This window comes from Arachis ipaensis, chromosome B4 (assembly GCF_059453495.1).
Source record: "Arachis ipaensis isolate K30076 ecotype BB chromosome B4, ASM5945349v1, whole genome shotgun sequence".
Lineage (NCBI taxonomy): Eukaryota > Viridiplantae > Streptophyta > Magnoliopsida > Fabales > Fabaceae > Arachis > Arachis ipaensis.
The window spans coordinates 11,865,430-11,877,636 of record NC_142439.1 but is presented as its reverse complement, the minus strand read 5'-3'; the positions used below and the strand labels follow the sequence as shown (position 1 = coordinate 11,877,636).

The window sequence follows — 12,207 nt, the reverse complement described above, 5'->3', positions numbered from 1 at the left end:
TTTAATCTCTAAAATATTTTTTGAGAATACATATTTAATGTTAGATTTTTTGTCGCATTTTAAATTATTTAAAGGTATTTTTGTCGATAACAAAATTCGAATACATTTTTGTCAATAACAAATTAAAATTATTCAAGTATATTTTGTGTGGTTTATCCTTAATTTCAATCATAAAATTAATTTATAATTGAGGTAGATGGTTAATACTTAAATTAAAATTATTAAATCACATGATTTCATGCTCCACTTGAAATATATCTAATAAGATATATTGCTGAGTATTTTTTAAAAATATTTTAAATTATATATTTTATAAATATTTTTTTTATTATTTTTATGATTTGAATCTAAATTTTTTTAGTTAAATTATAAGTCATTTTTTATTTTAAATTTTTAATTAATTTTATTTTGACAAACCATTGTCTACTTGATCTGTACATCTAACCTTCAATAATAATAGCAATAAGGCAAAATTTGTCGGTGCTTTTAAATTTGATGTCCAATTTACCGAACTTGTTTTTTATAATAATTATTAAATTGTTGTAAAATAAATAAAAGATATATTAAATATAAAATAAAGATGTATAAATAGAAGAGTCTAGCATTAATATAATTAGTTCAATAATGATTTATATATATATATAATAATATTATATGTTGTAATGTGTATATATATAAAGATAGGAAGAAGTATTAAAAGTAAGAAGAGAGAGAATTGCATTTATTTATTGTTACTGTAAAGAGAGAGAAAAGGAAAATATTTGTAATTGTGTGTATCAAATTCTATTGCCTCGTTCATGCTTTTATAGGCAAACAAATTCTTCTTTTCAAACATTATTAATTGTGCTATATGAGAATTCGCTCCTTCCAGCATGGGAAATTAGATTCACCCATAAATGAGTATTCATCCTTATCCTTCCATACTGTAACACTCCCCCTTGGGTGCTCATTTAGGAATATGTCTCATTAAAACCTTACTAAAGAAAAACCCAATGGGAAAAAACTTTAGTGAAGGAAAAAGAGTACAATATCCTTTGTGATGAGGGCTGCCCCATTAAAAACCTTGTCAAGAAAAATCCAATAGGAAAAAACCTGACCAAGAAAAAAAGAGTACAGTCTCCCCCTCTTGCCGACATCATTTAATGTCTCGAAATCGGTGCATCCCAATCTCATGTACCAATCTTTCAAAGGAGGATTTTGGGAGTGACTTTGTGAATAAATCTGCCAAATTATCACTTGAGCGGATCTGTTGAATATCAATTGTCCATTGATTTTGAAGATCATGAGTGAAGAAGAATTTGGGAGAAATATGCTTTGTTCTATCACCTTTGATGTATCCGCTTTTAAGCTGAGCAATGCATGCTGTATTATCTTCAAACAAGACAGTTGGAGCTATCTTATGATCAATCAGTCCACATGATGACAGGATATATTGGATCAAACTCCTCAGCCAAAAACACTCGTGACTTGCTTCATGAATTGCTAGTATTTCGGCATGATTAAAGAATGTTGCAGCAATCGTCTGTTTCGTGGACCTCCATGATATAGCTGTTCCACCATATGTGAACAAGTATCCTGTTTGAGATCTCCCTTTATGTGGATCAGACAAGTATCCGGCATCTGCATAGCCAACTAGTTGTGACTTGGATCCATAGTGATAAAACAATCCCATATCAACCGTTCCATGAAGATATCGAAAAATTTGTTTGATTGCACTCCAATGTCTTCTGGTTGGAGAGGAACTATATCTTGCTAGTAAATTCACCGCGAATGATATGTCAGGTCGCGTATTATTAGCAAGATACATTAGCGCTCCAATGGCACTAAGATATGGTACTTCAGGACCAAGGATATCTTCATTCTCTTCTTTAGGACGGAATTGATCCTTTTCCACGTCCAAAGATCTTACGATCATTGGGGTACTTAATGGATGTGACTTATCCATATAAAATCTTTTCAAGATCTTTTCTATGTATGTTGTTTGATGAATAAAGATCCCACTTTTTATATGCTCGATCTGCAGGCCGAGACAAAATTTAGTTCTTCTAAGATCTTTCATCTCAAACTCTTCTTTTAGAGTTTTTATAATTGTTGGAATCTCTTCAGGAGTCCCAATGATATTTAAATCATCAACGTACACAGCAATTATAATGAACCCAGATGTAGTTTTCTTTATGAAAACATATGGGCAGATATCATCATTCTTGAATCCATTTTTGGCCAGATACTCAGTAAGATGATTATACCACATTCGTCCAGATTGCTTTAGACCATATAAAGATCTTTGCAATTTAACTGAGTATAACCCTTGCGAATATTCATTGGATGGTTTAGATATCTTTAGTCCTTCAGGGACTTTCATATAGATATCCCGATCTAATGAGCCGTATAAATAGGCTGTTACCACATCCATTAAATGCATATGCACATAAACTGACCAAATAATGCAATGTTATCGCATCCACTACAGGGGAATACATTTCTTCATAATCTATACTGAGCCTTTGTGAAAAAACCTTGTGCCACAAGTCGGGCTTTATAGCGCACAACTTCATTTTTCTCATTTCGTTTTCTCACAAATACCCATCGGTATCCAACAGGTTTTACATCTGCAGGTGTACGGACTACAAGTCCAAAGACTTCACGTTTTGCAAGTGAGTCTAATTCAGGCTTCATAGCTTCTTTCCATTTTGGCCAATCATTCCTTTGTCGACATTCTTCGACTGATCTTGGCTCAAGATCCTTACTTTCATGCATGATATTTAATGCCACATTAAATACAAATATTTCATTGACAATTGTCTTATTTCGGTCCCATTTCTTTCCTGTAAAGACATAATTTATCGAGATCTCGTCATTTTCACAATTTTCAGGTACCTGAACGTCTTCTGGCGTTAACATTATATCAGAATTTTGGACAACTGCAGGTGTCTCTACTATGTCTTTTTCAACAGGAATATTATTTACCTCTTTTCGCTTTCGAGGATTTTTATCTTTGGAACCGACAGGCCTGCCACGCTTCTGGCGTGTATTTGCTTCAGTGGCTATTTGTCCTACTGGGACATCAATTCAAATTGGGGCATTTTCCGCCCTGCCACGCTTCTGGCGTGAATTTGCTTCAGTGGCTACTTGTCCTACTGGGACATCAATTCGAATTGGGGCATTTTCCGCTGGTATATAAGATTTGGTTATCCTCTTTGTATCGGAAAATGCATCAGGCAATTCATTTGCTATTCTTTGCAAATGTATAATCTTTTGAACTTCTAGTTCATATTGTCCTGATCGAGGATCTAAATGCATCAAAGATGATGCATTCCAATTAAGTTCCTTTTCAGGAAGCTTATTCTCTCCCCCTAATGTTGGAAACTTTGATTCATCAAAATGACAATCCGCAAACCGAGCTTTAAATACATCTCCAGTTTGTATCTCAAGATACCTCACTATAGATGGAGAATCATATCCAACATATATCCCCAATTTTCTTTGGGGTCCCATTTTAGTACGATTAGGTGGTGCAATGGGAACATATATCGCACACCCAAATATTCTTAAATGGGAGACATTTGGCTGCTGGCCAAAAGCTAATTGCATAGGAGAGAACTGATGGTAACTCGTTGGCCTCAATCGAATAAGTGCTGCGGCATGTAAAATAGCATGCCCCCAAACTGAGGTTGGGAGATTTGTTCTCATAAGTAAGGGTCTAGCAATTAACTGGAGGCGTTTAATAAGTGATTCTGCTAACCCATTTTGTGTGTGAACATAAGCTACCGGATGTTCAACACTTATTCCATTAGCCATACAATAAGCATCAAAAGCTTGGGAAGTAAATTCACCAGCATTATCAGGACGAATTGCTTTGATTGGATTTTCTAAAAATTGTGCTTTTAATCGAATAATTTGAGCCAGTAATCTCGCAAACGCCAGGTTGCGAGAAGATAATAAGCACACATGTGACCATCTCGAAGATGTGTCTATCAGGACCATAAAATATCTAAAAGATCCACATGGTGGATAAATAGGTCCACATATATCACCTTGAATCCTTTTTAGGAATTCAGGGGACTCAAATCCAACCTTTACTGGTGATGGCCTTAAAATTAACTTTCCCTGAGAACATGCAATACAACAAAATTCACTAGATTTAAGAATCTTCTGGTTCTTTAGTGAATGTCCATGAGAGTTTTCAATAATTCTCCTCATCATGGTTGTTCCCGGATGACCCAATCGGTCGTGCCAAGTTATGAAATCATTTGGGTTAGTAAACTTCTGGTTTACAATGACATGTGATTCAATTACACTAATCTTGGTATAATACAACCCAGATGAAAGTGAAGATAATTTTTCTAATATAACTTTCTTATTTGAATCATGAGTTGTGATACATAAATACTCATGATTTTCCTCATTCATTGTCTCAACATGATATCCATTTCGGCGAATATCTTTGAAACTCAACAAGTTCCTCAGGGACTTGGTAGATAATAGTGCATTATTTATTATAAATTTTGTTCCTCCAGGAAACAAAATTATAGCTCTTCCGGAGCCTTCTATCACATTGCCCGAGCCAATAATAGTATTAACATATTCTTCTTTTGACACAAGATGGGTAAAATATATAGTATTTTTAAGAATAGTGTGCGAACTTGCACTATCCGCAAGGCAAATATCTTCAGAATATGTCCTTGTCATTTTTCTTCAAAAAAACAAATAATGATAATAATAAAATGAGTAAAAGTACATGCACAGTAAAAATTATTTACATGAATACTTAACAAACACACATATTAAACTATTCCATCATTGATCAAATGGCCAATATTTCCTTTAAAATCCTCAAAGAAATCAGATACATCATAATAAGTGGTGGAATTTTTATAATTTGAAACAAAAATTGTTTCCTTTCCTTTGTCATCCCTTTTCAAGGATGCTTGTAAAGATCAATTAGGTGCCTTGGGGTACGACAAGTACGTGACCAATAGCCCTTTCCACCACAACGGAAGCATTTATCCTCAATTGATTTATTTTACCCAGTGTTTCTTTCTTTATCCCACTTCTGGTGAGATCCTTTATTATGAACATAATTTCTTTTCCTTCCATAATTTTTCTTGTTATTAAAACCTTGCCATTTACCTTTTCTAGGGTAATTTACCGCATTTACTTCAGGAAATTGGGCGGCGCCAGCTGGGCGCGCTTCATGATTTTTCAAGAGCAACTCATTATTGCGTTCAGCAACAAGAAGGCAAGAAATTAACTCAGAATATTTTTTAAATCCTTTTTCTCGATACTGCTGCTGCAGGAGCACATTCGAGGCATGGAAGGTTGAGAAAGTTTTCTCTAACATATCGGGCTTGAGGAAGTATCACATGATTGTACATTTTTTCAAGGTCTTTCCACAGATCTGCAGGATCTTTTAATGTGGAATATTCATTTTTCAATCATACGTCAAGATGACGATGAAGGAAAATCATGGCCTTGACTTTATCCTTCTGGGATGCATTATTTTTCAGCCTTAATGGTATCTTCAAGATCAATTGAATCAAGATGGATTTCAGCATCTAATATTCATGATAAATAATTGTTTCCAGATATATCAAGAGCATTAAATTCAAGATGAGAGAGTTTCGACATAATGAAAATTTGTTACTTGAGTCTTCCTAAAAATTTGATGAGAGTCTCGTGCTGATAACGTGTTGTAAAATAAATAAAAGATATATTAAATATAAAATAAAGATGTATAAATAGAAGACTCTAGCATTAATATAATTAGCTTAATAATGATTTATATATATATATATATATAAAGATAGAAAGAAGTATTAAAAGTATAGAGAGAGAGAATTGCATTTATTTATTATTACTGTAAAGAGAGAAAAAAGAAAAATATTTGTAATTATGTGTGTTAAATTCTATTGCCTCGTTCATATTTTTATAGGCAAACAAATTCTTCTTTTTAAACATTATTAATTGTGCTATATGAAAATTTGTTCCTTTCCAGTATAAAAAATTAGATTCACCCATAAAGCATTCATCCTTATCCTTATCCTTCCATACTGTAACATAAATATTAATTTTATTTTTTTAATAGATTAAGCAACTATATATAGACACCATAATAAGTACTTGATAATAATTGTCGTGCCAAATAAGAACGAAGAGAAGAAAAATGGAACTGCTCACAGCAACTATTTTATTGCTTCTTTCATCATCACTCCCGTTTTCTTTTTCTTCTGCTCACAAAACTTTCATTCACTGCCTTGTAAACCATTCTTCTTCTTTTTCGTCTTCTTCTCACCCCATAACAGAATCAATCTTCACACCGAACAATCCATCATTCTCTTATGTGTTGCAATCGAACATTAGGAACCTTCGTTTCAACACCTCCACGACAAGGAAACCATTCCTTATAATCACTGCATTGCATGCATCTCACGTGCAAGCAGCCGTTGTTTGCGCTCAGAGGCACCACATGCTTATGAAGATTCGTAGCGGCGGCCATGATTATGAAGGAGTGTCTTACGTGGCAGAGAGCCCATTCTTCATTCTTGACATGTTCAACCTCAGATCCATTGACGTTGATATTGAAACTGAAACAGCTTGGGTCCAATCTGGTGCAACACTTGGTGAACTCTACTATACAATTGGTGAGAAACAATTATGCAATTTATTTTACTTTTTCAAATAATTAACTAAATATTAAACTATTTATGTGTATATACAGATGTTTTTTAGGCCATTTGTTAAAAATAAAAATAAAATTTAACACTGAGAAAATAGACTTAGACATTGTCTGCTATTAAGCCTAAGAAAACTCTCAATCGAGAGGGTTGTGTTAGATATATATTAAAATAATAAGGTAAATTCTATGCTGCCTTTTATTATGGTGCCTAAATTGCCTAACTTTCTTTTAAAAGTAAAAAATAAAATATTTAAAGTAAAAAATAAAATATTTAAAATTTATTAAATATTATCTATTTATCTTTTTTAATAAGTTAAGCACAATCTCAAAAATACCATAACATTCACCAAATAGCAAATTCTAAAGGTCTAACAAATTTATAAATCAAAAGTATTTATATATTAGTTTTCACATAAAAGTCATTATAATGTTACTCATAAAAATAGTAAATTACATCTGCGTGCAACATGCTTTGGTTATATAATAATAATAACATTATTCAATATACTTTTGTCATTATAATGTTACTCATAAAAATAGTAAATTACATGTGCGTGCAAGATGCTTTAGTTATATAATAATAATAACATTAGTCAATACACTTTTGTCATTATAATGTTACTCATAAAAATAGTAAATTACATGTGCGTGCAAGATGCTTTGGTTATATAATAATAATAACATTATTCAATATACTTTTGTGATATTTTCTTATCGATATCTTATTAATAACCGATCAAATTAGTCTCGAAAAGATGATCATTCTTTAAATTAGTTTTTGAAAATTTTTTTAATTAAATTTGTCTTTTAAAAATTTTAAGTTAGTTTTATTAGTCCTTTTATGTTAACAGCATCAAAATTTGTTGTTGTGACACGTTAAATGATCCACAATATACGCATAGTAGTCCTAATTAGCGACTAACATGATAAGTTTATGAAAGGGTAAACCATAAAAAATGCACCCGAATAATTTTTTCATTGACGAAAACGCATTTGAATTTTGTTATCAATAAAAAAGGCCCTCAAATAATTTTAAAATGTGACGAAAATGCCCAATATTAAATATGTATTCTCAAAAAATATTTTAGAAATTAAATTTTAATGTGATTTTTTTTGCAAGCATAATTAGACAAATAAAATATTTTTATTCTTAAATTTTGGAGATTTTTTGCTAAATATATATTTTGTGATTTTTTTGTCAACAACTAATAATATTTTTAAAAAATAAAATAAAAATATAGAGATCAAATTTTTATTTTTTTTTTGTGTGTATTTTTAAAAAGTTATGTAAATATTTCTATAAAATTTTGGATTAAATGTATAATTAGTTTGTTAAATACAAAAGTCGTTTGTCACTTACAAAAACAATATTTTTTGGGCATTTTTGTTGCGCTATTAAATTACTTGAGAGTATTTTTGTCGATATTAAAATTTGGGTGTATTTTTGCCCGTGATAAAATTATTCGAGTGTATTTTTGGTAGTTTACTCTTTATGAAATTAGATCAAATCAACTCTAAATTAAAGAACTTTAATATCTCAAGTTCTATCCTCAATTAGATTTTGATTTGATCTAATTTTATAAACTTATCATAATAATAGTTAATTAAGACTTTTATGTATGTGTTGTAGTATTACTTACTGTGCTACATTAACAAATGTTGGTGCCGTCAACAAAAAAAATAATAAAAGGATTAAAGCGAATCATTTAAAATCTGTAAAGGATGAATTTGATTAAAAAAAATTTTGAGAACTAATTTAAAGAACGAGGAACGAATTTGACAATTTTCTCAATATCTTATTTTTTTTTCTTTTAATATACAATTATCACTATTTATTTGCCATAGAGAAACGACATTAATTTTTTTCAATACATATTGTTTGTACTCTATACTCTATACTAATATTTTACGAGTTAATATTCAAAATAACCCCTGAAATTTGATCCCGATTCAATTTAGCTCTTAAGGTTTCAATTAACTCTAATTGTACCTTGAAATTTTGACTCGCGCTTCAATTTGGCCATTTCGTCGTTTTCCGTCACCGGAAAGCTGACCTGACAAATTTGGTTGACACTTGGCACTATCAGAACGACGTCGTTTAAATCTTGGCACCCAAATTATTTAGAAACGACATCGTTTGACATGAGAAAGGGGTTAATGCAAAAACCCAAACGTTAGCTACTTGAAAATGAAACCCTCAACTGACCCTCTTTCTTCCTCCTCCTCCCCTCGTATACGTACCCTCAGAAAAGAACCATGGGTGTCACTGTAACTAAAGCTTGAAGCTTTTCTTACTTGTTTCGCCCCCCATTGTGAAGACTAATTGCCTTCTCATCTCTTCAAAAACAGGTTAGTAATAAAATCGTTGCTCTCAACATACGATACTCTGTTTTTTGCAAAATGTTGTATAAAGTTTGTTCTTCATTTTTTCGCTCTATTTCATCAGTGAAATTTTGGGGGACTTTGCTTGATTACGATTGTTGATGATAGTAGAGTTTTTGTATGCTAGGGTTTAATTTTTTTGTATGTATATGGTGGTGAACAACTGAATCCTATAATTTTTTGTAACGTAATTATTGATTCTTCATATTCCATTTTAAAATGATAAACTTACTCCTTCATATCCTATTTTAATTGAGAATTGATTCTATTATTTGTTGCAAAATATTAGCTTTTAATTTGACATTCTAGCTGCGCAGTTCTGGTTAGTTTGTTTATTTGTTCTTTTTAATTGATTTTTCATTGGAAAATTATGTAATTTTAATGGTAGAGTCATGCCGTATGTCATTCAATACATTCTTGTTACCTTTTGATCATTTTAAATCTAATAGACACAATAATCTATGCGGTGAAATTTATGAGATGTGGTATAGAACAACCGAACAACTTTTGTATATCTTTGAAAAATTGCATTGATCTATGAAAATACATGTGAGATTTGGTGAGGTGACTGAAAATGCTCCATTAGTACCACATCTTGCTGTTGATGATACACAAGCTTCAGAGATTATACTCACCCAACCCACTTACTCACAGTCAGAAAATCAAGAACAGGTAGGTAGCGTTTAGTGGAGAGACAGAGACGAAAAGACTGAGACTGAGAGACAGAGACTAAGAGACAGAGATTGAAATAAATCTCAGTATTCTTTTTGGTGCAAAATGGGAAATAGAAATTGAAACAAAAACAAAATTCTAATTTAATTTACATAAAGGGTAAAATTGGAATTAATTAATTGAAATGAGGGTATTTTAGATATAAAATGTTATTAAAGTTTCAGTCTCCATCTCTAAAAATTTTAGTTTCCTGTGTTCCTACTTTTTGGAGGTATTGAAATACTGAAATTTTGGAGACAGAGACAGAAATTTTAGTACCAGTCTCTGAACCAACAAACATGATACTGAGTCTCAGTCTCTCAGTCTCTGTTTCAGTACCTCAAAACAAACGCTACCGTAGTGATTGGTTTCTAATATTTGATGAATTGTTGACTAATTTGTAACCGTTTATCATACACGGTTAAATGTTTTTTGGATCCAATTGATTGATGTTATTTGGTTATCTTCGAGAGACTCTTGCGATTTGGAAAAATTGGGGCTGCTATGTTTTATTTGAAATTTTTAGGGATTAAATTTATGCCTTCAAACATTTCGCCACATCATCTAACTGCTTTGCTGCTAGGTGTCAACCAAAATTGTCAGGTCAGCTTTCCGGTGACGGAAAACGACAGAAGGGCCAACTTGAGGTGCGAGTCAAAATTTTAGGGTACAATTAGAGTCAATAGAGACTTTGGGGACTAAATTGAATTGGAGGTCAAATTTTAAGGGCCATTTTGAGTATTAAGTCAATATTTTACTTACTTTCTTTTTAGAAAAAATTAAATTGTCTTTATTTATGTACCATAAGTTGTCAGATATTTTATACGGATGCAACACTTACAGGCGAGAAAAGTAAAACCCATGGCTTTCCAGCTGGAGTTTGTCCCACTGTTGGCGTTGGAGGACACATAGGTGGGGGAGGCTATGGCAACATGTTGAGAAAGTTTGGTCTTGCTGTGGACCATGTTATTGATGCACAAGTAGTTGATGTTCAAGGTACTCTTGTCCTTTCAAATGTCAATAGCTTAACTAAACCTAAAAAATTAGCTCACCAAGTAAAAGTTGTCTTACACTTATAAAATATATGTAGATTTTATTCATGATATATTGATATGTATAAAATTTGTAATGTTGTATTTAGCTTTATTCTAATTTATCACTTAATCTACTAATTTGAATCTAAATGCAGGTAGATTGCTTGATAGAGAATCCATGGGTGAAGATCTCTTTTGGGCTATTAGAGGTGGTGGTGGTGCTAGCTTTTGTGTTGTCATTGCCTACAAAATCAAGCTTGTTAGAGTTCCAGAAATAGTGACGGTTTTTCATGTTAAAAAAACACTAGAGCAAAATGCCACAGATATAATTTATACATGGCAACATGTTGCACCAAACATTGACAATAACCTCTTCATTAGGCTTATCATGGATGTTGTAAATAGCACACAAAATGTAACAAAGACAGTGAGGGCTAACTTCTTGTCCTTATTCCTTGGTGATTCCAAAAGCCTTGTCTCTCTTATGAATGTGAATTTCCCTCAATTGGGTTTGAAGCAACAAGATTGCATTGAAACAACTTGGCTTCAATCCACAGTGATTTATTGGAGTGATATCAACCCTTCAACGCCTCTTGAGGTTTTGCTTCATAGAGACCTACCATCTGATTACTTTAAGATGAAATCAGATTATGTAAACAAACCAATTTCCAAAGTGGGTTTAGAAGGGATTTGGAAGAAGATGATTGAATTGAAGGATACTAAACTATATTTCACTCCTTATGGTGGAAGAATGAACGAGATTCCATCAAATGCAACACCTTTTCCTTACAGGGGTGGGACCCTGTGGATGGTTGAATACATAGCAAATTGGTTTGAGCCAGGGAAAGATGTTGCTGATTACTACATGAACTTGGCAAGGAAACTTCATAAGCATATGACTCCTTTTGTGTCTATGAATCCAAGAGGGGCTTACTACAATTACAAGGATTTTGATTTGGGCATTAACCATTATGGTAAGAGCAGCTATGTTGAAGGCATGGTTTATGGTTATCAGTATTTCAATGATAACTTTAATAGGTTGGTTCAAATCAAGACCATGGTTGATCCTGCCAACTTCTTTAGGAACGAACAGAGCATCCCTGTTGTCCCATATGAGATGGTTTTGGATAATGGTGGTTACTCAAGAATAATGATCAATTAATTTGTAGTTTTTTAATTGGTTTGTTTGGGGGAAAGATTGATTGTGGAAATATAAGATTGGCTCTTGCCATAAAGTGCCAAAAACTAATGTAAATAATTGATTGGTTCAAAGCATTTCAAATGTTTCAATGTTTGGAGTGTTATAGTGATTTTAGTCATTGATCTCAATCATACAGTACGAATGTTTTATCAGGAAATATATGAATCCACGTGATAAACGTTCATAGCTTATCAAATAATCTC

The 12,207-nt window shown here is 32.2% G+C and overlaps 1 protein-coding gene across 2 annotated transcripts; it reads left to right on the top strand.

Moving 5' to 3' along the window:
• The first annotated feature begins 6,143 nt into the window (after nt 1-6,143).
• On the top strand, nt 6,144-12,093 carry LOC107638955 (berberine bridge enzyme-like 8). Of its 2 annotated transcripts, XM_088483345.1 has the most exons (4): nt 6,144-6,641; nt 10,353-10,416; nt 10,578-10,765; nt 10,959-12,093. In XM_088483345.1, the coding sequence occupies exons 1-4, from the start codon at nt 6,164-6,166 to the stop codon at nt 11,963-11,965; spliced, it is 1,737 nt and encodes a 578-aa protein (XP_088339471.1). In that variant the 5' UTR covers nt 6,144-6,163; the 3' UTR covers nt 11,966-12,093. The 2 variants fall into 2 exon arrangements, with proteins under 2 accessions (XP_088339471.1, XP_016197840.1); XM_016342354.3 differs by lacking the exon at nt 10,353-10,416 and having other exon boundaries at nt 10,613-10,765.
• Nucleotides 12,094-12,207: the final 114 nt, after the last annotated feature.

Excerpts from the sequence above, each read along its gene's own strand:
- LOC107638955 (XM_088483345.1), top strand. The coding sequence starts at position 6,164 with ATGGAACTGCTCACAGCAACTATTTTATTGCTTCTTTCATCATCACTC. Across the intron at positions 6,642-10,352 it reads TGAACTCTACTATACAATTG|GTGTCAACCAAAATTGTCAG; the intron begins GTGAGAAACAAT and ends CTTTGCTGCTAG. Across the intron at positions 10,766-10,958 it reads ACAAGTAGTTGATGTTCAAG|GTAGATTGCTTGATAGAGAA; the intron begins GTACTCTTGTCC and ends ATCTAAATGCAG.